The 26,105-nt window shown below is 47.5% G+C and overlaps 7 protein-coding genes and 1 non-coding gene across 8 annotated transcripts; 2 read left to right on the forward strand and 6 right to left on the reverse strand.

The window, feature by feature from the left end:
- Nucleotides 1-1,864: 1,864 nt before the first annotated feature.
- Nucleotides 1,865-3,814, forward strand: BKA67DRAFT_639186 (major facilitator superfamily domain-containing protein). Its single transcript, XM_046105728.1, has 3 exons — nt 1,865-2,240; nt 2,296-2,651; nt 2,791-3,814. Exons 1-3 carry the CDS (start codon nt 1,892-1,894, stop codon nt 3,724-3,726), a joined length of 1,641 nt encoding a protein of 546 aa, XP_045953700.1. The 5' UTR covers nt 1,865-1,891; the 3' UTR covers nt 3,727-3,814.
- A 1-nt stretch (nt 3,815) lies between these two features.
- BKA67DRAFT_581912 (uncharacterized protein) lies at nt 3,816-5,444 on the reverse strand. Its single transcript, XM_046103951.1, has one exon. The coding sequence runs from the start codon at nt 5,128-5,130 to the stop codon at nt 4,108-4,110; it is 1,023 nt and encodes a 340-aa protein (XP_045953701.1). The 5' UTR covers nt 5,131-5,444; the 3' UTR covers nt 3,816-4,107.
- A 2,597-nt stretch (nt 5,445-8,041) lies between these two features.
- On the reverse strand, nt 8,042-8,656 carry BKA67DRAFT_663527 (uncharacterized protein; the record flags this gene model as incomplete). The annotated part of the gene is made up of 1 exon (XM_046108200.1): nt 8,042-8,656. The coding sequence occupies one exon, from the start codon at nt 8,654-8,656 to the stop codon at nt 8,042-8,044; it is 615 nt and encodes a 204-aa protein (XP_045953702.1).
- Nucleotides 8,657-9,561: 905 nt separating this feature from the next.
- On the reverse strand, nt 9,562-10,806 carry BKA67DRAFT_524616 (uncharacterized protein; the record flags this gene model as incomplete). Its single annotated transcript, XM_046098591.1, has 1 exon — nt 9,562-10,806. One exon carries the CDS (start codon nt 10,804-10,806, stop codon nt 9,562-9,564), a length of 1,245 nt encoding a protein of 414 aa, XP_045953703.1.
- Nucleotides 10,807-15,861: 5,055 nt separating this feature from the next.
- BKA67DRAFT_t159 lies at nt 15,862-15,934 on the reverse strand. The gene has a single exon. It is a non-coding gene; the product is annotated as a tRNA-Lys (tRNA).
- A 1,434-nt stretch (nt 15,935-17,368) lies between these two features.
- On the reverse strand, nt 17,369-18,957 carry BKA67DRAFT_581920 (squalene/phytoene synthase). Its single transcript, XM_046103952.1, has 2 exons — nt 18,678-18,957; nt 17,369-18,626 (listed from the first exon to the last, which is right to left on the reverse strand). Exons 1-2 carry the CDS (start codon nt 18,809-18,811, stop codon nt 17,651-17,653), a joined length of 1,110 nt encoding a protein of 369 aa, XP_045953704.1. The 5' UTR covers nt 18,812-18,957; the 3' UTR covers nt 17,369-17,650.
- A 147-nt stretch (nt 18,958-19,104) lies between these two features.
- BKA67DRAFT_581924 (SNF2 family N-terminal domain-containing protein) lies at nt 19,105-22,736 on the forward strand. Its single transcript, XM_046103953.1, has 2 exons — nt 19,105-22,440; nt 22,494-22,736. The coding sequence occupies exons 1-2, from the start codon at nt 19,154-19,156 to the stop codon at nt 22,570-22,572; spliced, it is 3,366 nt and encodes a 1,121-aa protein (XP_045953705.1). The 5' UTR covers nt 19,105-19,153; the 3' UTR covers nt 22,573-22,736.
- A 1,981-nt stretch (nt 22,737-24,717) lies between these two features.
- BKA67DRAFT_650356 (short chain dehydrogenase) lies at nt 24,718-25,978 on the reverse strand. The gene is made up of 2 exons (XM_046106047.1): nt 25,154-25,978; nt 24,718-25,103 (listed from the first exon to the last, which is right to left on the reverse strand). Exons 1-2 carry the CDS (start codon nt 25,827-25,829, stop codon nt 24,886-24,888), a joined length of 894 nt encoding a protein of 297 aa, XP_045953706.1. The 5' UTR covers nt 25,830-25,978; the 3' UTR covers nt 24,718-24,885.
- Between the last annotated feature and the right edge of the window lie 127 nt (nt 25,979-26,105).

Here is a 26,105-nt window from a genome sequence, read left to right on the forward strand (position 1 = left end):
TTCACGAGTTGAGTTTACAGCGGCAGTATCAGCTTCTAGGATATGGGAAGCATTCACTCCATACTGGTCTCTTTAGATTTTGCCCCTCTTGCAGTAATTTTCTTTGGGTCATGGTAGCGTTCTTTTATCTTTTATTGTAAGATATGGATGGACACGACGGTAATAAGAACTACTGGCGTTGTAGTGTGCGACTTCGTAGGGACGACGATGTCGCAGTCGACGGAAGCGGCTCTATGCACTATTAGAGACGAATACTATTGGCGGGGTACGTTGTTATATTATACATTCTGGCATTGAAACTTGGTTGCTGTGTTCCCAATCCAATGGATCGGATCTTACTCCGCGCCTGCAAAGCTTGGGGTATTGCTGCCCAACGAACAGTTCAATTGCCATGCGGCCGGCTGTGGGTTGCACTATATCCGATAGTGGTGTGAGTGCGTTCACACACGTTGACAGCTCAGCTTCTCGAAGCAGAGGACCAATCAAGCATTATCGGCCATCCCCATTCTGTCGAACTGTCATGTGTTGGCAGAACGAATCGGTCATTCCCCGCGAAAGTCCACCAATTTTAATTGGAGACGATGTGGTCAAGATACCTTGTAACCATTCGCCAGTGATAATTCGGTGGTTTTGGAAGCGACGTACGAACCTAGGGGGACTGTATTGTATGACTTGAGCAAGCTTGTCTTTTCGAGTCCCTGTTTCGTGGGCTAAGCAATGCAGGACTGCCACGATCAAATAGTAGATTCATTCCTCTCGAGGCATATTCTAAGTGCTGCTAAACCCATTCTATCAGTTCAGGCGGATGTGCATGGCTTGACTCTTACTTCGTATGGAGGTTTGCTTTATAAGTCATCTCTCTCAAATTCCCGGTATTATGTTTCAATGACTATCCTGTACATCTAAGCTGATATACGTTGGTTTTTTTTTTTTAGATGCGACATAGCTTCTCCTTTGGCGCAGTTCCCATCGGACATTTGCTTTCTTATTGCGGAAATGCCTGTAGAAGGAATATTCCCTAGGTTTTGCGGCCAGTATTATGTTTATCGACAAAGATTCCAATGCAAGTCTGCCGCACTTGTATTCCTTACATCATAGTACTGCCTATACACATAACGGTCCTGAACGTTGTAGCGACCAGCTTATCTGTATGGCGTGAAGCTAACATACTACTGCTGGCTTAGACTTGAAGTTTGCCGGTACGATAGATTTGTTTTAATGATCACTGGAGGCGCGAGCATTTCACAGTGTTCGTAATCCACAATGGGTGAACCTGCAAATACCGACAGACTGGGTCCAGGTCCCAGCCTCATCAGGGTCTAGAATCTGGATCTGGCCGGAAGTCGGTAAGCCCGGGAGTTGAATGGCAGGTGGACCAGTCAGAAAAGCACCACAGCCATTTTCTGCCGCATTTTTAGCGCAATCTGCGATGCCGAATATCTAGTGCTGATGAGGTCACCCTGGCCAAGCTGCCAAGAGTCGACCAACACCCATTCCGACAAGATTTTGAACTTTTCGCATGCAATTCATTTCATCCAAGAAAGGGCCAAGACGATAAGGGCGATGTCAAGAAATGATGGACAAAGTCGCGATAAACTTGATGTCAATTCAGAAAGGATTGCGCCCCAAAATGTTCGCCAAGTAGCATTTGCAATTTCACATCGATATGGTGTAATCGTAGAGAATCGCTGCAATTTTAGAGAGGTCTCTATATGAGTAGAGATATGCAACCGTACCTGTGCCTTCTCTATGAATCTCGCCTGCACTACTCAAACTTACAGGATATTATTTGCCGACCAAGTCGTGCAGCCAGTCTGTTCGTATTCAGAAGCATTAGATTCACCGCGTTCGAGCGCATGCTTTAGAACGATTCTACTTGGTTCTCAGCATCATGTCTTCGTCTACAGACGAGAAGCAAGTAGCTTCTCTCGATAATTCCCACGCTGTCGAATCTTCGGAGGCTCCAACGGTTGACGCTGATGGATACGGCTCGTCCGAGAACCACATATTCAAGGACCCTACGATAGCTAGTTACTGGCGTAACGTATACAAGAATGCAGGGTATGAGAATCGCCACCGATTTGACCCTAATCTAAGCTGGACCGCAGACGAAGAGAAGAGAGTGCGTAGGAAGATTGATCTAAGAATCATGACCTGGGCCTGGCTCATGTTCTGCGCCCTGGATATCCATCGGAGAAATATCAATCGGGCTATCTCTGATAATATGCTGCCAGAAATTGGTGAGTCCCTTCCACAAGAGTTCAAAATTATTCAATTCTGAACTTATGGCTATAGGCATGAACACCAATGACTTCAATTATGGGCAAACAATATTCCTCGCCTGTTTCTTGGCAGCCGAGCTTCCTAGTGGTCTGATTAGCAAAAAGCTCGGTGCCGATCGTTGGATACCTACTATCATGGTGTGCTGGTCTATTGTTGCCGGGTCACAAGCTTTCCTCAAGAACCGTGCTGGCTTCTATGCCATCAAAGCCCTCTTAGGACTGCTCATGGGAGGTTTCATCCCTGACATCGTCCTTTGGTTGACATATTTTTATAAAGGAAATGAATTGCCTATCAGACTATCGTGGTTTTGGACAGCCTTGAGCACAGTCAATATCGTTGGCTCTTTGCTTGCCGCAGGTATCCTCCAGGTGAGTCACAAAAGCATACAGCCAACACGTTGCTTCTTAATCTTGTTTTCTTATTGGCAGTACCATGGGATAACATTGCCTTTTCCTTTTTATTTTATTTTATTTTATTTTTTCCACACTTGACTTACGTTACTGGTAGATGCGTGGTATTGGTGGTTGGTCCGGTTGGCAGTGGCTCTTCATCATTGAGGGAATCATAACCCTTATCATAGGTATTTTCTCATGGGCGTTGATGCCTCCAGGGCCTTGCCAGACACGTAATTGGTTTCGTGGTAAAGACGGTTGGTTTACGGAACACGAAGAAGCCATCATGGTCAATCGCCTGCTAAGAGATGATCCAAGCAAGGGTGACATGAACAACCGCGAGGCGGTTGGACTTACTCAGCTTTTCGCAGCAGTAAACGATTGGGAAATGTGGCCATTATACCTCATCGGACTGCTGGCCTATATTCCACCATCTCCGCCGAACACTTACTTGTCTTACATTCTGAGGCAACTTGGATTTTCTACCTTCCAAGCCAACCTCCTCGCTATCCCATCTCAATTCCTGTTCGCCATCAATCTGCTCGTGGTCACTTGGATCTCCAAGAGAGCCAACGAGCGCGCTATTATCTCTTCCATTTCCAACATATGGATGTTTCCATGGCTTATCGCTCTTGTTACTTTGCCTGCCTCATCAAGCCCATGGGTCCGTTATGCTCTTCTCACCGGCCTCCTGTCGTATCCTTATTGCCATGCCATTTTGGTCGGTTGGAACGCCAAGAACAGCAATGCAGTTCGCACACGCGCTGTTTCAGCCGCACTCTACAACATGTTTGTGCAGAGCGGAAACATGATCGCTAGCAATATCTACCGAGACGACGACCAACCGCTCTATTCTAGAGGAAACAAGATCCTCGTCTCTATCACAGCTTTCAATATCCTGCTGTTCTACGCCGTCAAGGCTTTCTACATCTGGAGAAACAAGGTTCGCGATAGACAGTGGAATTCGATGTCCCCCGAAGAGCAACACGACTATGTGTTGAGTACCAAGGATGAGGGACTAAAACGACTAGACTTTCGCTTTGCTCACTAAGCTGCTGCGCATGGCGCAAGGACCGAGTACATTGACACGAGTGCATTTCAGTACGTGGCAGAGAGTCCCAATGTGATGAGTTTAATCTTGGTCAATAGCGGCTTGTATTTACGAGGATAAACTACCTGTTATTCCATGAGAAGCATTGAAGTCCATATCTTTGGGCACCTCAGACACATCTATTGATTGTTCCTGTATTTAATGACAACCTACCCTGACGTTTCAGCGGAGCGCGAGTGGGACATCTAGGGCTAGCAAAAGAAGGTACTTCCGAGCCTTTATTGCGATTAGACTAGCGCAGAAAATGTAAAGAAACACTTGTCTCAATACCTATCAACCATGGTCATTTTGCTGATAAAAACAAAAAGGAGTTCTTGTTCCTCACCCATAATATGAGCTCGTGGAAGGAGCAGTGGATCTCTTTCGGCTTTGCCTACGAGAACCTTTTGGCCGAGACCTAGTGCTCAATTTCCGAATGAGGCCACTTACAGCGCTTCCGACGCTTCCGACAGCCCAGGCGATATTCTTTCCTCGTGATTTTTGTACCTCAGAATCATAATCAGAATCGGATGACTCGAAAATTGATAGAGTAGGGGAATTTGCCAAGGACGCCAGCGAGTTAATCCAACGCTCAGTCTTCGTTTCCCCCCAATACGGCTTAAGGATACTTCGAAGGGTCGCGAAGTGAGTTGTCACAAGCTGAGAATTTCCTACTGTGATATAGTCAGTATGTATTCCTGCAAACGCATGCATAGCCCTTTGCCATGTATCGTTACTGAGACGAAGCATTGCAAATTCGTCTTGTAAATCACCCCACGCCCCCGCGTATCTTCCCCATAAGAGACAGTCTGACGGTGCACTCTTCGCCACACCTACACTATTTGCTCGCCGAGGCACTTCCTGAATCCATTCATCATCATCATTGTAGCAAGAGGATCCTTGATCTTGTTCGTCGTAGCAAGAGGATCCTTGATCTGGATAGCTACAAGATGCCTGCGCCGAAACGGCAGGATAAGGGCGGCCTTCATAATAAGTGTGACGAGCACCACCATAATCTGCAGTGGTGGATCTTTCCACAAACACTGGCTCAGTAGCATAAGGACGCGGATTATCGGGCCATCGAGGGACCGGCTCGGCGAAGCCAACATAAGAATAGTCAAATGGAGCTCGGCGGACCTCGGGTCGATGCGACGGTGCACGATGGTGTGACCTCCCCGGCAAGTGGAGGGGCGCTGGATACGGAGAATCTCCAGTTCTTGGAACTTGACCTTCGCCAGGTCGCAATGGCAATGGCTTGTTTCTGTAGTTTTCACTCACCTGAGGCGTAGACGGCAACGGACGATAACGGTAACCTGACGTTACTGGGTCATCATTTGCATATGATGATGCACGAGTTCGCGCCATCGTGGATTAAAGTAGCTGAGCTTTAGTGCCCTGAAGAAGTGCGGGGGATGCACAAATTCCTCTGTAGATATCTTGATGAATTTCTGGTAAACTGCGGTTCATAATTCACGCTCAAAGCGAAGCTACAACATTTATACTCTCTTCTGATGATAACAAGACTTTGTTGGCCATTTCTTGAAGGATAACAATGGCTGGTACAAAGGACGAGAGAGTTCCTTTGTTATGGACTCAAACGCGTATGTAGTGAGATCTTACAATTTTTGACTGGAATAAGTTCCTTCAAGACATTACTAGCCCAATCAAGTTTACTGTCCGTAACGTTGTAGGTTAGTTGTATGGTACTCTAATTATCATTTACAACAGTATTGACTATTCGCATCTATATTCTCACACCTTTGGAGTACTAAAGACGGAAACCGATTATACTATAAGGCAAGGTGGGTTCAGCTCTGATAACGACCATGCACTATCAGCGAGCCACTCCAGGCAGGCTAAAATATTTCAAATCTGTTAACATAAGGTCACAATCGGAGCTGTTATACAATAGCCTCGTACAATCTACTCAAACTACTAGAGTGATTCTATATCTTAAGGGGGTCGCGTGGCTAATCACCGTGGCTCTTACCGTGGCTAGGCCACCATAATTACCATTATAGCTCTGCCTGAGGGACCTATATTGATATGTGTATATAACCACAGACCTAGAGATCCGTGGATAGCTTCCCTCCGAACAATCCATTATACACTATAAAGCATACACCCCATACATTTCCACGCCAATCCTTTCTTAGTTTATTTATTTCATATGGTTTCTTGTTATATTGACTTTTTGTATTATGAAAATTAGCTATCAGTTTGACCGCCGCACCCTTTGAACGCTAATAGGAATATAAATCCACAAGCCAACTAAATCTTGGTAACCCCGCATGTATCGTACGCAGGGTAAGTCTGTCCTAGCTTACCTCAGAATATCGTCTTGTCCAAATTTGTTTCCATGCCTTGCGAACAATTCGTCTCCTATAATTGCTTTTTGGCCCTCAAGATGGCAGCTACAGCAGGAGATGACCATTCACATAATCGATCGCAGAAGTCCTGCAAGTACCCCAAGCTGTATATATGCTTCAGAGTATCTTGGATGTCAATGAAACATTTAGTTACACGTTCATGATTTGGGTTTTCAGACTCGGATAGTACCGATAGGTTAAAAAGCGCGTTAATTACCAGGTTATGGCGTTGCACATCTAAACGTAATGCCTCAACGTTCTCCTGAAGGGTCCGCCAGGGTGGATCTAGCCTAATGACCCAGTAATTTTCTTCTCCCCGTCGTCGTGGCTGAGGAACAGCAGGAATTGGCCACTTTGGTGCTGCAGGTCTCAAAGGAGTAGTCGAAGCCGTTAGTTGATAGGAGGTCAAAGGAGTACTCTGCTGCGCGGTCTGAGTTTCCTGTTCATGCCGATTATTGTAAGCAAAGTGCCTGACAGTGAACTCCGCATCGTCACCATCTGTCCACGATGGACGGCGGTCATCGTCAGGAGATTCTATAACCTTTGGCAAAGGTGTAAAGGACGACATTATATTCCTTACGAATTCTCGAAATAGGTTCAAGTAATGTTAAAAAGGCGTATTATGGAGCAGGAAATGGAATTAGCTGGCGCCGATCGGTGGATGAACTGCAATCTTGGTTCTAAGAGTTGTCCTAGTAAGATAACTGATCAAATTAGTGTTAATCAGATAACTTGCTGCCGATGGCAATGAGATTAGGAATTGATATTTTCTTGCTTGGGTCGAGACTAGTGTATATACTCACTAGCCTGTACAAGTAAACATTTGTGATATTAGCACATTTTCTTTGAGCGTAATAGATGTTTCTCGTGATATAAGATATGAAACAAGCAGATTGTATATAGCTGTATAGTATTTGTCTGATATGCGGTCTATTGAGTGCTATAATTTCGCTTTATACGCTTACATCTGTCTGTTAATATCAATATATTTAATCTCAGTTAGCAGTTGATTTTCTTGCACGGTGGTGCTGCCTACCAATGTGCAAAAAAGAACATGTTGTGATGTCAATGATTTACGAATAGCAAGCGTTCTTGCCAACTATCATTAGAAACCAGAGCTTAGATAATCAGTCCCGCTCCACTATAATCTGTCTGTCACAGATCATTCCATGCGGATTTTAAAACCGGAGCAGCTAGTGTTTCGTGCCAACTTCATTGTAACATAGTCATAAGCAGCTAAACAATGTTACATGGCTTCTGCCAATTTTTCGCATTTTTAGACAAAGATAACATGCAGACTCGGGTATCGGTGTAAACAAAGACTTAATTGTATCACAAAGCGGTAAGAAGTACAAATAAAACGAGGGGAGCATATGTGTAAAGCATTCTTTTTGTACCGAAGGCGTACGTGTAAGCCTCGGACAGATTGGGTTTTATGCATATATGAATTGTTCAATCTAGACTAGGAACTCTCAGCTTGGGTTATCGTTGAATGATCATAAAATATAATGGGGTTCTCTCACACAAGGAGGTAAAGCCAGACGGTTCTACTAGTGTTTCCAAGCCAATCATGGTTTGCACCAGCGTACGAAAAGACGAATATAACTGTACTATATATGTTCGTTCCAAAATTATGATGTCTCATTTAAAATATTTTACTCATACCTTACCTTGTTCTAATACAACCAGATAGATCTAGCTTAAATTAGGTTTTCTAGTGTCGGACGTAAGCACACAAGAGAAATTACTCGCCGTATACACTAACCAACCTGATCCTCGAAATTCACCTCGAAATACCACTTGTTACAAGGTTAGAGGCACAGGTTCTAGCTGCAGTAGAAATTGATCCACTTCTCAAAGTGGAACCAAATCATACCTCCGTGGAGCGATGACGATATGCCATCGACTCATCGTTGATCAGTGCCTGGCGCTTGGTTTGTATCAAGCAGAATTGCACGTATTTCGGGACAAACAGCATCTCGAACCTGGGTGAGTACCTCCTCATGTTCTGCATTGTTCATAGAGATACCCGCCAACATGACTCGAAGCCTCTGATAAGCCTGCATCATGTCTGCCTCAATCAAGGGCTCGCTGGTGGAAGACGCAACCTGCAAGTGACGGAGTGATCGCAAAACAACTTCCAAGCGCCGTTGACTGTCGATCAACTTGCAAAATCTTTCCCAAATAGCGTTCCAAGGCTCTGTCGTAGCGAATGGAGATGACGTAGACTCTGCTTCTGGCGACCCGGCATCTGAGGACATGTTGCTGAAGGACGGTGAGGACGGTCGAGACGAGCGGCGAAACGCGTTTTGCCTACGAAGCGAGCCAGCGCTACTATTTGACTTGTTACTGTATGTGCGCGGGCGGAAAGTTGTCTCTGCTTCTGATGTTTTAACCAATCCATATGCTTCCTGCATTTGTGCCTCTAGGAATTCCTTCAAACGCCCAGAGTAACCCGCACCTGGGGTCTCTTCCCGGTACGTATGGGGCTTGTCGTTAGATATGTCCTTTGCTGGTGCCATCGTAGCAGGTGGAAGGCTTGCGTTCTAATAGACAACCAAGAGAGACGGTTGTGCTGTAAGAGTACAAAGTAAAAGTTCAGATAATGTACTTGCGACAAGTAGATCGGCTATCCCCAATGAGGCTGAATGGCAGCTTCGGGGAGATGACTTGGTGGAGCTTAGCAAGCCACTGCTTGTTATTGTTATGTACGATGAGATGCTGCAAGTGATATCTTTCGAGCAGAGACACGAATATAGATATATATGTGTGTATGTGTGTGTGTTTACATTTCTACCTCAGCCCGGACACATAGACTTTGTAGAATTACCACCAGGACAGTCACTCTTCGTTTCAGATATGAGGTAGAACAAGTAAATTGTTCAGAGCAACGTACTTCTACTCAACGTAGTTTGCAAGAGCTGTGGTGGTCGCTTTGTATACCCACCATTCGTTTGTCTGCAACAATGTCTTTGATCCTCTCAATTCTTTGGTTATTTTGTAGAATCGGCCAAGTCTTGCTGATTTATGAAGATACAAGCTCGGCCACGGCTACGACGCCAAAGCTGTAAAACTTTCAACTGTATTTTCCACTGAAACGTTAGAGGTAGGAGTACATAGTAACATATCACATCACATGAAGTATGGGAGAAAGCTTGAACTGGTCATTGTGCATATACACCTTATTAATTTTTGTTTGTAGCTGACATTCTGTTGTCTGCCAGTATCCTATTGAGTTGTTCTCTAAACAGCCGCAAGGCATGATATATAACTCCTTTTCATGCTAGTCGCCAGAGGGGTATATTTCTAAAACCAGATAAACCGTCGCCAAGAAAGAAAGAGGGGCTGTGCCACGCCTCTTGATATAATGAAGCATATCGCTTGTGTAACAATAAAAGCAAAACCAGAGAAACTGTCGCATCTTATACTAATGCGCTCTATCCGTTGGGCCCATGAGAGGGCTGAGTCCCTCCACTTCCGCGTAAGGGATCTCGCAATGATATGAAGGCGGACTAGGCGGTACATCCTGGTAGATAGGAGGGGCCTCATTGTCCCAGCTAACACCAAGACCGCCACGCTCCGTGACAACTGTGCCGAAGTGCATTCTTAGAATCCTCGCAACTCCGGTCGGGGTGACATGCTTGGGTTGGTTGACTGGTGCGTACTCTTGAGCAACAACCATTTCGATGACCAGTTGGTGAGTGACTTCGGTGCCGTCATTGCTCTTCATGTCGCAAGCAGCCTTGAGGGCGGGATTGATTTGATACTCAATTTCCATCTCAACGTTGCCATTAGGGGAGTAATCCGCTTTCCAGCCACTGCCAAGATCACCAGAGCCGATAGTTCGAGCTTCTGTTCTCTTCAAGCCCTTCTTAGTAGGCTCGCCGGTTTCGGCATCTTTGGGTGAATGCTTCTTGCACGCCGGTACAACGGTGTTGAGATGCTCCTCGATCTTCCATGACAAGCGCTTCAACTTCCAATACTCGATAGTTTTAACATCCGGGTTAGACTTAATGATTCCTTCGAGACGTAATTCGAGCTTGTTGTTGCCGATAGGGTGGATGACATTGGGATAGTGCACAGAGGCAGTGATGTTGGTCGGTGGGAAAATGCGGACCGAGTGGTGAGGAGTCTCGGGGACGGGAAGTGCTCGCCTGACGTCAATGGTCTTCAACAGCTTTAACGTAGGCCCACACTTGGGCTTCACCTCTGCTGTGAAATCGTACCTCACGGTGACAACGGAGTTGTCCGTGGAAGCAGGAAGGTGGCCTTCAAGTAGCACTGAGAACGGGTAGTTGTGCACGTTCTTGGACAATGCGGCTGGCTCGGAAATCAGCTCCCAGCTCTTCAACTCGGTCTTCTGGTTTGAGCAGTCATTGCAGTGATCCTTGTACGGACGCTTTCGGATAACGTGGATGTCCAAGCGGGCCTTGAAGCTCTCAACCTCAAAAGGGGCCTCCTTGACGGCTAACAGCAGCTGGCCTGACACCAAGGCACCAGTGCTGTTCTCCGCATCGCCGTGCATGACGGCGGGCGGTGACTCGATTTTCCAGTCAAGCGATGCATGCGGATGCTGATGACTATGGTCTTTCGATTTGTGACCGCCAAGGTGCAAGCCTGGAAAACTCAGGCGATGGTGGGACCCTTCCTTTTCTTTTGCCGATTCCGGCATTCTGACTGGGGGTGCTGGTGCTGGTGACTGACTAGTGGAGCGAGCTCGCTCTTCGGCTTCCTCGTCGATGGAGTTGGGGTACGATACTGTTCGTGTAGAACCTGGCCTAGGCGTGGCGATGGGCGACCGGGAACTCGGACTTCTTCGTCGCTGTGTTGACGTCTTGCCAGTATTGATGCTGTCAATAGACGAGCGGAAGAAGCTTGCCACTCTGTGTGGCATTGTAAAGGTTAAGGTTGGGAACTCCTAACCCCAAATGCTACAATTTGCTGCTATTCGCCAGTCGCAACCCACTAATGGGATGGCTGCTGCAGGGGTGAAATAAAACAAAATCCGGGGGATTGCGCCACTAGGGAAACCCGGATCATGCAAGTTGTGGTGATGACTTTTGCAAATGCGCCGTCGCAGGAAAGAAGCTCTCTCGCGACCGCCTTGTTATTTCCAGATGGCAGTCCAGGTACTGTTGTTGTTCCTTGCGCCGTCCTCCAGAATTGGGAGAGTTTGTCTCTAAGTTAAGGGGCGACGCCTGTCCGTGAAGTATTCCAATAAACTTGAACGTACACTTCCTCTCTCTCAAGTAATTTGGGTAAGTCTTGTTCGGATCCTCCTCGATGACGTGAGGCAGGGGTGTATGTAAGTCGCTGACTACTCTTGGATGGTGGGTAGTATAGTTGATGCGTGGGTTGTGTAAGTGCAAATGTGAGGGTCAGCTAATGACCTGTGTAACAATGGTGATTGGTATCAACAAAGAACAACGATGTCCACGATAATTATGTTAATAAAACTCAGTCAGCCTGCGACCTGGGTAGCGGGGACATTGTTTTAATATGTGATCCTAAAAGTTCTTTCGCAATGCCATGTGCACCGTCGCGTCATGCTGCCACCAGCATTCTCATCAGGTAATTTATGTGTCATGGGATCAAAGCTCATCGATGCTAGCTCCGGCCGGGCCAGGGGTCGACTCAGAGCCTGAAAATGTTGTTACACGGGCTCCAGCGGTCAACCAGCAAGGCATGAAAGCACTAAAACAACCTTGGTAACTGCAGCCCGCCCCGCTAAGAGAAACCTTTGCGATCAGTAACATCTGGCGCAGCTGGGTAACACTAACTGTTACTGGCGCCCAATCTGGCAAGCCCTACGGTACATCGCCAAAGATCGAGATGACAACCTGATCTGGAGGCAGTTGAGGCGGTCAGCCCGACTCATCTAGCAGCAAGTCTGCAAGTTGCCTTCTAGAACAGTGCCCCGTTGACGCAACAAGCATGTAACGATACGGCGTGGATTACTCACATTGCATGGAAAGCCGTGAAGATACTCTCACCTTACAACGTCAGCAACGCTAAGAATATCAGCTTACGGTCTCCAAAACCTTCTTCGAATCGTCTGCAACTAAAGAAGCCCCCAGTTGGTGCTTAGAAGACCCTTGATATACTCTACCGGCGCTGACTTGAATCTGAGATCAGATCTGGAATATGTAACGCCAACGCTTGTTGTTGGCGCCAGGCACGAATGTGGCTGTAAATAAACCCTTCGTTCTACCGAACGTTACATCCAATACCCTCCTGCACCGGGCCGGATCCGATGAGGCTCGCGACATTCAACAACGAGCCCTGAAAACAGATGTTTCGGATCGGCTCAAACTGCTCGTTGGAAGCCTCGATCGGGTCAAGCAATGCCAGTCTGGTTCTATACCAGCGGCTTTGCCTGCGGCTGCACTCCAACCCGTCACATGTGCCTGAATCGCAAGATATGGTACGAGGATTGCAGTTGTTGTTACCCAGTTGGATCCACAGACAAAGCCCATACATACATAGGTACTTTTCTCATTTTCATTCCAAAACAAGCTCCCGCATGGGCGAAACTAGCACGATCGAGAATTTTCTTACTAGACCGATACCCACAAGAGTTTGAACGGGCATCACCACAAAGAGGATCCGCTGTCGAATCATGCTAAGGCGTGCTTAGAATTCGATCTTGGTAGGTGGGTAACAGACTACCCGGGTTTGGGATCGTTCTTGTTACCAACGGCGGGGCGATTGAGTCAGCTGTCAACAATCAAATTTTCCCTTCTCTTTTTTTTTCTTTTGTCTACCATAGTACGGACCCATACTCCGTAGCACTGACGAGAGAGCTGGCTGCTGGGAAGGCCGTCGATTACCGCCATCTCCACACACGAAACAACAGCCCTTCTGGACCATGGAGGGTGGACAAGTGGATTCTCTCTTCCATGGAATACAAATCCACTTGACGGCATCGTGAATGTTTCTGGCGCAATGCAATCAAAGTATACGGAATGAGGACCCGAGCGGTAAGATACCCTCCCATTCTGGGAGGAAATGGTCCCCCCCTGATGGTGTGCATACATTGCTACTTGGAGTCATATTCACAGTCTCACAATGCACTTGATGCTTTTCTATGCCCTGTTACGGCGAAGCGACATGCGTCTCGTATGATTATGCAAAGCACAAGCGCAACATTGTCAGAGAGAAACAATCTCAAAGACGGCACAATATACGTATATACTTTTGCTTCGGACGATCATGGGTACTGCATTTGTGACCAGGCTACACAAAATGTTGGCACAGCGCATACCTTGATCATCGCACCATTCCCACAAAGGCGGACCGACTTCGCAAAGCAATTCGGTCTGTCGCTGCTTTTTTGTTGTTTCACAGTATCGCAGTGCTGACGCAGCGCTCATCACAACCCAATGCGATGTTCGTGGCTTGTTGAAGCTTTCGACACGAAGCCTATGGAGTAATCATAAACTTTATCACCAATTTCGCATCATCGACACGCAATACATCTCACTGCCACCCGCCCGGACTCTTTCCTCCCCGCGTTACTAAGCTCCCAACCAGCCCTATATACTAGTTGAGGCCCCTGACGGCGATCTTCCGATCACCAGACGGCGGACTCCGTAGTGATTTCCGCGGAGCACCGTACCATAATAACGTCTATTTTGAATGCCTTCAAACACAGCAGTAATTCTGAACTGGATATTCATTTAGACCCGCGCTGAATTTGATGTTTACTTACAACTATGTCTTTTGTATATGGTCAAAGACAATTTTATGGACTTGACGCGTCAAGGCCGTAGAAAAAAGCCAAGACAATCTGAATACTGATGTGGTGAGGCATGAGCGCTCTGGTGAAGCCTCTACAGGGCATCACTATGAAAACATCAGCACGTCATCCGAATGTAGCCTTCAAACAGGTGATGCAAATGTATCTCTGCCCCAGAATACCAAGAATACCCTACCCTTAGCGGCTTCCCCGCGATGCTCCCCAGATTGCCATTGCATCTCAACGCTGTCATTTCCCCGCTCAGTAAAGTCACTTCACTGTGAACATGAATCTCGACAACTGAAGCATTTCCTCGGTTTCCGGTTGATATCAAAGAGTTCTGACAGTTGAAATGTAGTCATATGTGCTACATGAGCCTCATTGAGCTTGAGCTTGAGCTTGGCGACTTCAGCATCAAAGCGCTAGATTGCGACTGGTCGCAACACAGTTTCGCGCTGAACTAGGATATTTTTGGACGAACTATTACTCAATCATTACTTTATAGATTCAGCCCTTTTTCCGCGCCCAGTTTCCAAATTCAACGACGCTCGAGATTGACCAGCTCGATTGGGCACGCCACGTGAAGGTTTTCTAAAAGGCGACAGGATAGTTTGAATCAATAATGCAGCGAGTATCAGCTCGAGCTTAGCCGCTGGTTTGGTTGGTGATGGTGAATAGGCGCCGGTGCAGGATTTGGGAAAGTGAGCTGATATTTTGAGACGGAGCTCCGCCTGGCAAACCCGTCAAGATGGCGTGCTTGGATGCAAGGAAGTGTGTGACAATAAGAGGGCCACAAAAAAAAAATCGGATATAGAATGCTCTCCCAATCTGGGGATAAACCACTATCCGCCAGCGGAGTTGATACTCTCGGAGTTAAATGTGCAGCACAATTGGGCCGGTCTTGTCTTCCGAGTTGATTTTCCAAGACTGCTAGTAATCTCCAGCACTAACGTTTTTTCTTTCGGATGCCGTTACCGTTGCCTCTCTGTTGCCGCCAAGGCCAAGCGTTTCGCAAAGCTTTCCGTGTTCTGTGCCGGGAAGACATCCGGAGCACTGCGGATCCAGCCGTTGCAGGAAACATGAGATTTTTTCCCAAGTAATGACACGGACACGAATGTTGCATTCATTACGATAAATCGCCTGTTCACGGTATGTATCTTCAATAGAACGGTCGACGGATGGCACGGGGGGCTTCGGTGGCTCTACGTAAAGCTTGGGTAATACCCACCTCGGTGTGCGCGCAGGCCATGCTTCTAGAATCTCGCGATTCCACAACGCATGAGCCTCAAAAAGGTGTCAGTCAACAACTGGTCCTTTCACGCAGGGCAACGTCGTCTCTAGCGTCGCTTGACATCGGGTAGGGTGGATATTGTCTCTCTTCTGGAACGCTATGTATGGAGACGACAGGTTTCTTTAGCTAATGGCCCCGAGAAAAAAATTGTGCTGATCCTCTCGCTTGGACTCTGCTTGATTCGGTAAAGCGTTCAACCCCCATCACTTTCCTTTCGTGATTCATTGCGAGTTTGAGGCCATCGTGAAAATTTTTCTTGTTTTGGTGTCCCAGCGGTCAAGGATGAAAGAGGATCGCAAGTGCCAAGTGATGGCACCATTGAGAGATGATCAAGGCTAGATCCTACCCAGTTTCCTTGAATAGTGCTCTCATAGCGCAAAGACGAATGGATTGGCTTGAGAACCAATAGTGAGATAGTCGTCAATCTCAATTTGGCATGTTTGCAACTAGTTTGCTGTGTTTTCAGAATGTCATGAGCCTGTGTCATATACTCCGCAACTCCACGAGTATACTCCGCATACTCCGTACAAAAGTAGAATTCCATTGTTCGGAGTGCCAAGACCGACTTCCAACTTGCTTCCGCGGATAATCCTCGGATCCTTTTTCTACACCAGAACTTCCACCAAGCAAAAGTAACACCAATCTTTGCAAATTGCAAAAAGCGAATTGTTCCATTGAATGGAACGCATCGGGAATTGAGCCCGATGCGGGGGTCGAACCCGCAGCCTTGAGATTAAGAGTCTCACGCTCTACCGATTGAGCTAACCAGGCGGGTTGGGCGCTTGGTGCGCTGTTGAAACTTCGTCGTTTGAAAGACCTATAACCAAAGTGTCAGGTTGATTTGCAAGCTCTTTGGCGCTTATGGCCGTTTGTGGAGAACAGCACTTTCACATGCTTGGGGCTCCCTAGAACCATGATTACTAGTAGCCAAGTGCCTGAGTCATCCTAGTTTGGACTCGGGCACTTTTCGGTATTTCTTGCAGGTTAGGATTGTAGTATATTCGGTCTCTCCGAACAATGTGTGATTTGGATTATGATGTCAGGAAACTGCATATTTGCTTGTGCGGCGCAGCTGGCAACTTTGATCTAGTCTAAGCCTCATTCATAGTGTTGTTGGCATGCTGACATGTGTGATATACTCTCTCTAAGGCGACAAGCGTGCTCCCATATACAACATGGCTAAATATGTATGAAACAAGACCCGTCGGCCTGCTTGTTCCAATGAGTAACGTTGTAACATTATTTTGATGTAATGTTTGGCCAGTTTTCTGGAGTTCACGGCATATTTGCCCTGAAATCTAATATTAACTTTCCACCATTCTTCGCAGCACAGGTCATGCCGATATGCCTCACTTTGACAAACCCTACAATGCCGCAGCTTTTGTCATATCACCAATAAACTCACATACTCCATATCGTGTTTAAGGTTATCTGAAACAAGTAGTTTCAATGGCCCGGCTTGTATAAAATTTTAAATTTCTTTTTAAATTTGCGTAAGCGCGATCATGGTCAGTCTTGAAGCGCTGGATAAGATTACGCGTATAGTACAAGTTCTTTTTCGATAATGACGGTCCTACTTGTTAGTAAGTCTACTCTAGAGGGACTTAACTATCGCGCCACTAGTAATCCGATGGAATTACAGTAAGACTAAAGCGTCGTTGATGGTGGAATCGAAACATCAAACATGATCTTTCACGAGCAGGGGTAAAAATGTTGGTTTGGTTTCCCGATTCCATATCACACCGATATGCAGTAGTAGTTGAATCCAAGAGGAGACGAGCCACAGATCCGCTCCTCGTTACTCAACACTTAATGCATTCACCGACGTAGGAAACAGTATAAATCTATCAGCCCATGATAAATCACCAATTACCTACTCGAAGGAGATGGACTTTATAGATTTCAGGTTGGGTTTCATAACTTTAACCACAACTTGAACTCTGGAACAGTAGCCTATTCAAGCTGCCTCGCACTGATTATGCTCAGCACGCAGCCTAGATGTAGGCAATTATAGTTTGGTAACAATTTCGCCTCGATGCATGTCTTGGACAACAGATGTTACAATTCTATTTCTCACCAAAAGGCTCTCATAACGGCCTAGGAACGCTGACGTGTATGCATTTAGTTTTCGCAAAATGGCAGCAACTGGTCAGTCCGTGAAAATCGAGGACTACTTGTACATTTAAAGTAGTCTGTGTGCAGGAGTCGGAAACGATATTGCAAGTTAAAACCTAGACTCGTATGCCAGCGCCACAAAGTTGCTACCATCTGAAACGCATATTTTGACGCAGAAAAGAAGTGTCAAGACCAGTGATACTGTAGAAGATCCCATCGACCATCCATTGAAGTGAATGTAGCTGCTGTATGATCTGATATGGTGTGTATTTTTGTTCGACTCGCCAGTTGTTAAATATATCTGTGATGTTGATGAATTACATATAGTACATGATTGGCTTCTGTCCACCGTGTTTTGACTGAGATGACACATCATATCTGTTTTGTTTTTAATGCTCTCCATAACCTCCAAGGCAATTTCCAACTACTCCTGACCGCAAATGGGTCGAAATTTGTGCCTTCCAATCTCTGAAGGTAATCGCTGGCAGGCACCGACTCTAGCAGAACACTGAAACCGCGGTTCAGATCTCTTTGCGTTTCGTCGCCCTCCAAGTTTGGCTCATCATACATGTGCTCTGCTTCATTTTGGTGCTCATACTCGTGACCAGGATTTTGTCCTGCTCTGATATTCTTCATCATCTCTCTTGCGGTGATGAGGTGATCATTTGCCCTGGTGGCGACCTTGAAAATCGCGTCTTGGAATCCTTCTGCTGCGGGACCATGACGATAAACGTCTTCTTCTTTCAACCCAACCTCTGCCATTACGTCTAGGGGCAACAGCAGGACTGGATTCCTTCCACTCCCCACGTTTGCGCCCTGTGGCGACTTGACGGGGGCTGACGGCGCTGCAAGAAATGGCACACCTCTCAATACAGCGACAATGCCACATGCCTTTCCAATGTGACTTGCCAAATGATCCATATGCACCGAGTTGATGGGGAGTGTTGCGAGTGTCGAGTACATCAAAGTCGAATATGTGTTCTCAGCGTAGTCCTCCAAGGCTTCAACGCTGGTGAAAGGCCGGTTGTCCATATACTTCTCTCTGGTGTTGATCAACCTCAACAACCAGAACTTGATGGAGCTGACACTGAACGACGGGTCGACTTCTCGTAGATCGGTCAGGACCTTGTGCAGTAGAATCATTATTGGCTCTTTCGGCGGCTTTCCCGCAAATGTGTTAGCGACTGCATCTCGCCAGAACTTCATACGCATAAGACCGATTGTCGGATTCGAGACGAGCTCGGGCAGGCGCACCAGCTCGAGGTTGAAGGCGCGCAGGGCATCGTAGGCATCGTGTCGGCTCTTGGGAATAGAATTGCGTATCAGGTAGGAGTCGTAATCAGACTTTCTGGTCTCATTAGTCTTTCGCGACTAAGCGCACAAAGGTCGCAAGGTGTACCTCAACTGATCAATACAGTACCGTCTTGCGCCTGCGACGTCTGCATCGGTAATGTAGCCTCTCTTATTGGCGGACTGCGCCAAGAGCTTGCTGGACCGTTGCAGGCCCCGACGCGCTGTACGGGCAGGATACATTTACACAAGGAGGGCAAGTTTCACCTCGAGTCCATCATACCAAAGTAGGATGTAGGGATGTCAAGAAAGATGTGCTCAATTGTTGCACGCGACAGTCATGACAGTTCCGATGACCTCATCTGGGACTTACTTTTTTCTTCTTCCCAATGCTCCGACGCGTCAAGGAAACTGCAGGGTGCTATCCATGTGCTAAATACACTATGCCGAAAAATGAAAAAGACCCCGCTTGGCCACCACTAAATTAGACGGCAACACACCCGCGCCAGTGGACTAAGCGCGTCTTTAATGGAATAGTCGCGTCTTCCATCAGGGCGACCCTGCGTTCGGCAAAGTTCGAAAACGATGCCTGGCCTTTTCAGGTCCATCGACAATCTGCTTTTCGACATGAATTGGTCAGATACTGAGGGACCCCCTGCCAAGAAGAGGAGGTTCTTCGCCGACCCTGAAGACGACGAGAATAGCGACAACATAATTCCAGCACCAGCACCTGCGCCCACCGCGAGGTTGCCTACACAGCCGCTCGACGACGTCACAGATCGAGGACATGGAGCCGTGGTTCCTTCTGCAGCACCGACCAAACCGCCCGGCTTTGACCAAGACACGTTTGAGACTTTCATTGGAGACAAAGTCGCCCCCGAAATCATTACCATCCTCCGAGAAAAATGCGGCGAGAACCTGGAAAATGCAGTTAACATGTACTTTGACGGGACGTGGAAGAGGTCCCAAAAACCTGCAAACGTCACACCAACCCAGTCCACGTTAAACCTCCGCGGGAATGTTCGACCTTCTGCAAGTGCGAGGCCCGATATCAAGGGGCCAGACGCACCCCAACCCGCGCCTGTCATACGAGCGTTCCCCGAGACCCGGTACATTGGCGCCTTTGGGGTGGAAGGTTGGGCGACGAGAAGCGGTACAAATCTTCTGAAGCATGCAGACATGGTGAACGTGGAGCGTCAAAAGTTACAAAACCAACGAATGGGTGGCAAGCTGCGTGTGGACAACATAGTACGTTTTACTGATTCGAAAGGATCGGAAATCGGACGGTTAGCTAAGGAGACAGCAAACTGGGTTTCGGCGTTGATAGACCAGAACGTGTGCAGATTCGAAGGCACATGCGTGTATGCACCTGAGCGGTTGCGGACCAACGACACAGTCTTCCTACAGCTAAGATGCTACATAAAAAGGGCTGTCTTCGAGACAAGACGCCCCAACACAGCAGACAACCGAAGCACTGGCCTATTTGAGGTGGCCGAAACGGTTGAAGAGAGAGATCTGCGGCTGCGACAGGTATCTTTGGTGAAGTTGTTTCAGGAGATTCATCTCGAGCCCAGTCGAACCGCAGCAAAGCAGGACCGTCAAGGCCTACTTGAGGCTGCAGAATCTGCCGAGAAGAAAGAGAAAGAAACCAAGACCCCAAAACAACCGAAACTGCACAATGGCGATCCAGCCTCGTCTCCGCCATCTGATGATGCCGAAGAGGGCGAGGAGTTGGAACAAGATCAACTCGATGCATTGTACAAGAAGGCACAGTCCTTCGATTTCAACACTCCGCAAGCAGAACCTGCGGACACATTTGCCATGACCTTGCGCCCTTACCAGAAGCAATCTCTACACTGGATGCTGTCCAAGGAGAAGGACCTGAAGGACGAAGCCAGGGAGACATCTATGCATCCTCTGTGGGAGGAATATACATGGCCTACAAAGGACGTCGATGACAAGGACATAGCTCAGGTCGAGGGCCATGATACATTCTACGTCAACCCTTACTCGGGAGAGCTGTCACTAGAGTTCCCGGTGCAAGAACAACACTGCCTTGGTGGCATCCTTGCTGATGAAATGGGTCTCGGCAAGACGATTCAGATGCTCAGTCTCATACACAGCCACAAATATGCAGAACAACCAGATGCGACGAGTGTAGGCAGTGTCCGGCCTAGACCGTCTAGGATTTCATCGAACATGTTACTAACCAGCAAGACGACATTGGTCGTTGCGCCAATGTCCCTGTTGGCTCAGTGGCAAAGCGAAGCTGAAAATGCCTCGAGAAATGGTACTCTGAAATCTATGGTGTATTATGGCAATGAGAAAGCTGCTAATCTGCAAGCGCTTTGCACAAGCTCCGCAGCACCTGATGTCATTATCACAAGCTATGGTGTGGTTTTATCAGAGTTCAATCAATTCTCCGGGAAGAATGGCAATTCCCATTTGCATGACGGCCTTTACTCTTTCAAGTTCTTCCGCATCATCTTAGACGAAGCCCACAACATTAAGAACAGGCAGGCCAAAACCTCCAAGGCGTGCTACGAGCTTTCGGCAGAACACCGATGGGTGCTCACAGGTACTCCGATCGTCAATCGTTTGGAAGATCTGTTTAGTCTCGTGAGATTCCTGAGGGTGGAGCCTTGGAACAACTTCTCATTTTGGCGAACGTTCATCACTGTTCCATTTGAATCTAAGAATTTCATGCGCGCACTAGATGTCGTACAGACTGTGCTGGAACCCCTAGTTATGCGAAGAACGAAAGACATGAGGACTCCTGACGGACAGCCTCTCGTACCTCTTCCTCCCAAGATCATGGAAATCGTTGACATCGAGCTCTCAAAACAAGAGCGAGATGTCTACGATCACATATTTACCAGAGCAAAGCGGACTTTCTCAGCCAACGTTGAGAAGGGAACTGTTATGAAGGCTTATACGACTATTTTTGCCCAGATCTTGCGGTTGCGACAGTCATGTTGCCATCCTATCCTTGTACGGAACCAAGAAGTTGTGGCTGACGAAGAACTAGCGGGAGCTGAGGCTGACGCTGCTGCTGGACTCGGCGACGATATGGATCTTGATACGCTAATGGAGTCATTCAAGGCGACGCTTGAGACCGAGAAAAATGCAAACGCGTTCGGCGCACACGTGCTAGAGCAGATTCGAGACGAGGCCGCCAACGAATGCCCTATATGCTCGGAAGAGCCAATGATTGAGCAGACTGTTACAGGATGCTGGCACTCAGCATGCAAGAAATGTCTGCTTGATTATATCAAGCATCATACCGATAAGGGGGACCTGCCGCGCTGCTTCAACTGTCGTGAGCCGATTAACAGCCGGGATCTATTTCAGGTCATACGCCACGACGATGACCCAGAAGCCCTCGCGTCGACCCCGAAGGTCAGCCTACAGCGACTGGGTGTCAATGAATCATCGTCCAAAGTGGTGGCGTTGATGAAATACCTCCGAGAACTGCGAAAGGACCACCCGCGAATGAAGTCAGTAGTCTTCAGTCAGTTCACATCGTTCATGTCTCTGATTGAGCCAGCATTGGCGCGGGCAAACATGAGGTTTCTACGCCTTGATGGTACCATGTCGCAAAAGGCTCGCGCGGCCGTTCTGGAGGAGTTTCGTGATGCTAAGAAGTTTACGGTCTTCCTTATCAGTCTCAAGGCCGGAGGTGTGGGTTTGAATTTGACGCAGGCCAAGCGTGTTTTCATGATGGACCCATGGTGGAGCTTTGCTGTTGAAGCCCAAGCCATTGATCGTGTTCATCGCATGGGACAAGAGGATGAGGTAAAAGTCTACCGCTTCATCACCAAGGACAGTGTGGAGGAGAGAATGTTGAGGGTCCAGGATCGCAAAAAATTCATGTGAGTTCAACGTATTCATGAACAAGTTGCACGCTTACTAACCACGCATTTAGCGCTACTTCTTTGGGCATGATGAACGATGAGGAGAAGCGATTACAGCGAATCGAGGATATCAAGGAGCTTCTCAGCTAAGCCACATCATATGATAGCATTTGCAGGAGTTTGGGCTTGGCTATGTATACATACATTGCGGATGAGCCTTCGCTGGTTGTGGGACTAATTACCGCGAAGAGCTGCAAGTGGCTCACTTCGATGTGTTGCAAAGCACTTGAATAAACGTCATATTGTTGCAGAGGCGGCATGCCTGTGAATGTGGGAAATTTGTGGAATGTGAATCACGATTGCCAATTACGCATAAATGCTCCACTTCAACTTGTTCTCTGCTCCAGGACTTTTTCAAAGAGTACCGCTCAGGTCCCCGACTACAGACAATATAAGCCGATCCTGACAGAACTGACGACCAAATTTCATTTCGACTAGTCGCAGAACAGCCCTTCCACACCTCCAAGCCCGCACTTTGGCACTGTCATACCGAATGCTGCTTTGGGTACAAATTTCATTGTTTCTTAAACTGCTGCTTCACACGTTACACAAATTCTTGTAGCGCCAAGTCAAGTCACGCAATATCACGCCGCCCCATCGAATGCGACAGCGCCGCAAAGCACGCCGCCTCGAACGGCACCGAGGCCGTTCTCTTTCAACCACAACCGACAGGCCACTAGGCCACCGGCGATTACTCACTCCCAAATGTGAGCTATCAATGCGGCCACTCCAGGCGGGATGCCAATAGTTTTTAACCTCGACCGTAGCCAACTTCAGAGAGGCTCGCAGGCTTCATCCTCAGTTTCGGTGCAATCGGCAGCAGGGACAGCGCCGGCCGTCCCAATAGCACAATCAACGCATAGAGTACGTCCGGCATCTCCAATTACTGCAAGTCAGGCACAAGCGATCCTCAACGATCTGAAGAGGTAGCTGGATGATCCGTCACTGGCACCGCCATGGCATCCTGCCGGCACACCCACTGCGTATACGATTAGTGATGCACCTCCTCGTGCTCCGCCCAGACCTAAGTCGCATAGCAGATACAAATATCACCACAAGCATGAACACAGGCGGAAAAGACATTACTCGAAACGCCGGCTTGAACGCCACGGACCGGGCGGTCAACAGGATTCTGAATCGAAAGCATCCGAAGACAACACCTATTTTCAGGTGCCTTTTACTCAAGGGGATTTGAGAATAGTGTTCCGCCACCTCCGTATGGCCCGACGTCGAATCACGACCATAGGTATTATTTTTAATACGATACAAAGTGAGTAATACTATGCCTGTCGCCTCACACTCTGCTAATGCATTATTCATATTTGTTACCAGATTTTATCAACTGAATAACGCCTTTTTAATTAACATAAAATCTCTTCTATCACGCATTCCTAATGCGCTCCTTTCCACCAAAGTATTTCCTCAACCTGTAGACATCAACATCAACACAAACGCCAACTTGACTACCTTAATGCATATAATTAATACATCGATATAGGTCTAATAACGACATAGCTAATAAGCGGTATTTATAAGTTTAAATACTAATTAATTCCTTATTATAGTTAAATGGCTTCTTTAATTTTTCGTGGAATCTCTAGTCTATAAGTTATACGCATTATTCTTAGATTTATATTAAAGGAGACGGATATTATATTAATGTGGAATGGCTTCTCCATTCAATTCTTTCCGTACAGTGTGGGCGACAAATAGATCTATTCAGCGCTATCGTACGAAGGAGAAGAAGGGATTCTTCCCCTCGTACGTGGTCTATAGATAGGGGTTTGGGGTTCACCCGTACGGCTGCTGGCTGCCGACAGCCACATCGTGGCTGTGGTGGCTTACTGCCAGCACGCCGGTGACTTCCTATACTACGTAGTCAACCGTCGTACGAGACCGCGAATAATATATTCCAACAATTAATAAATTTAATACTAATTAGCATTCTTTAATATAAGATAATAAACTATTATATCATTATTATTATTATTATTATTAACAAGGATTATAATAATCGGATTATACTAGCATCGAGAGAGCAAGAAATGGTAACGAAATAATGCAAGAGACTAACAATACTATTACCGATCCTAGTAAGACTCTTGTATAAAACAAACAATCTCGAATAAAACTTAAACATTTCCTATTAAGAACAGAGATAAGTCTTAGACATAACTATAGCATTTCTTATAAAGAACGGTCACACTTTCTCATACAGAACAATGGTTACTTTTTATAGAGACCTCCAAGAATTCTCATCACTAGCAGAATCATTTTCTTTTAGACTATTTAAGAAGCCGTGTCCAAAGATGCGATGACCAGTCATGTCTATCTAGTGTATCCAAACGTGTAGTACTACTCGACCATAGTGTACTTCAGCACATGCTTTAAGCGATACAAATTCTAGTATTCAGATGCCATGACTGATAGTCTTCCTCCATCGTTCACCAGGATTAAACCGTTGCAGAACGAACCAGCGCGACTTGCTAGGTACAGGACAGCGCCGCCCATCTCCTCCTCGCCACCGAACTTCCTGGCTGGGATGAATGCCGGGTGATCGAAGCTCTCGGCACCTGGATCGCGGCTACCAATGAGTCCGGCAGCTAGCTCGGAGGGGAACACTAGGTCATGTCAGCTCATACACCCGTCCTTCCTGCTCACGGTCACTTACAGCCTGGTGCCAGGGCATTGACCCTGATCCCGTACGGTGCCAGGTTGGTGCTGGCATGCTTTGACAGATGAGCGATAGCCGCCTTGCTGCCAGAATATGCCGGCGTAGAAGGTGCGGCGCGGCTGTATGCCGAAATACTGCTCGTGATGATGACCTGGCTCTGGATGGACTGGACGTCGCTGCCCTGCTTGACCGGCGCACCAAAGCCACCTTTCAGCGCGTTCTTGTTGCCAGCGTCTAGGAGCTCGAGGAAGGCCGTCATGGTGAAATATGCGCCCGTCACGTTGACATGAAATGCCTTGGTGAATTCGTCCATGTCGACGCCCTCAAATAACGTCTTGCGCAGTTCTGAGATGGACAGTTGAGTATTGAAGCGGCCCTCGGGCCCAATTACACCCGAGTTGGCGATGAGTAGGTTCACGTAGCCGATTTCCTTGGTGATGGTGTCGACCGCCGACTGGAGAGAGTCTTTGGATGTGACGTCGCATTCGATAGGACTGATATTGCTGTGGTCTGCTGCGGCCCTCTCAAGAACATCCTTGCGCCGTCCTAGGATGTACACCCTCTTTGCGCCAGCGCCGGCCAGAGCTCTGGCCATGAACAGGCCGATGCCGCTTCCTCCGCCAGTGATGGCGGCCACCATCCCATCTACCCTGAACAAGCTGGAAGAGTCCATATTTGTGATTTCGAACTATGATGTGGTCACTAATGATTGCGATGCGCAGAATTCAGTTCTGTGCCTGGAGTTATGATATAGACACGAAGAAACAATGGGTTCAACTGATGTTTACTCCATCTTTGCCTCAAGCCCCGCAATCTCCGCCTGCAGTCATGCTTATACCGGAGGTATGATGGGAAGTCCGCTTTGAGGCGTCCGCGTCGAGCCGTGCACGGCGCCACAGGGAGCTTAACGCCGATGTGTAAGCTATCCCGCATCGATCGCGTCACAAGC

The sequence above is a fragment of the Truncatella angustata genome (assembly GCF_020726525.1).
Source record: "Truncatella angustata strain MPI-SDFR-AT-0073 chromosome Unknown BKA67scaffold_9, whole genome shotgun sequence".
NCBI lineage: Eukaryota > Fungi > Ascomycota > Sordariomycetes > Amphisphaeriales > Sporocadaceae > Truncatella > Truncatella angustata.

What these genes read in the sequence shown, in the direction of transcription:
- BKA67DRAFT_639186 (XM_046105728.1), top strand. Translation starts at nt 1,892, where the DNA reads ATGTCTTCGTCTACAGACGAGAAGCAAGTAGCTTCTCTCGATAATTCC. An exon ending in TAATATGCTGCCAGAAATTG is followed by an intron (nt 2,241 to 2,295) that starts GTGAGTCCCTTC and finishes TTATGGCTATAG; the next exon opens with GCATGAACACCAATGACTTC. An exon ending in TTGCCGCAGGTATCCTCCAG is followed by an intron (nt 2,652 to 2,790) that starts GTGAGTCACAAA and finishes CGTTACTGGTAG; the next exon opens with ATGCGTGGTATTGGTGGTTG.
- BKA67DRAFT_581912 (XM_046103951.1), bottom strand. Translation starts at nt 5,130, where the DNA reads ATGGCGCGAACTCGTGCATCATCATATGCAAATGATGACCCAGTAACG.
- BKA67DRAFT_581920 (XM_046103952.1), bottom strand. Translation starts at nt 18,811, where the DNA reads ATGTATCCTGCCCGTACAGCGCGTCGGGGCCTGCAACGGTCCAGCAAG. An exon ending in TACTGTATTGATCAGTTGAG is followed by an intron (nt 18,627 to 18,677) that starts GTACACCTTGCG and finishes TAATGAGACCAG; the next exon opens with AAAGTCTGATTACGACTCCT.
- BKA67DRAFT_581924 (XM_046103953.1), top strand. Translation starts at nt 19,154, where the DNA reads ATGCCTGGCCTTTTCAGGTCCATCGACAATCTGCTTTTCGACATGAAT. An exon ending in CAGGATCGCAAAAAATTCAT is followed by an intron (nt 22,441 to 22,493) that starts GTGAGTTCAACG and finishes CCACGCATTTAG; the next exon opens with CGCTACTTCTTTGGGCATGA.
- BKA67DRAFT_650356 (XM_046106047.1), bottom strand. Translation starts at nt 25,829, where the DNA reads ATGGACTCTTCCAGCTTGTTCAGGGTAGATGGGATGGTGGCCGCCATC. An exon ending in CAATGCCCTGGCACCAGGCT is followed by an intron (nt 25,104 to 25,153) that starts GTAAGTGACCGT and finishes GACATGACCTAG; the next exon opens with TGTTCCCCTCCGAGCTAGCT.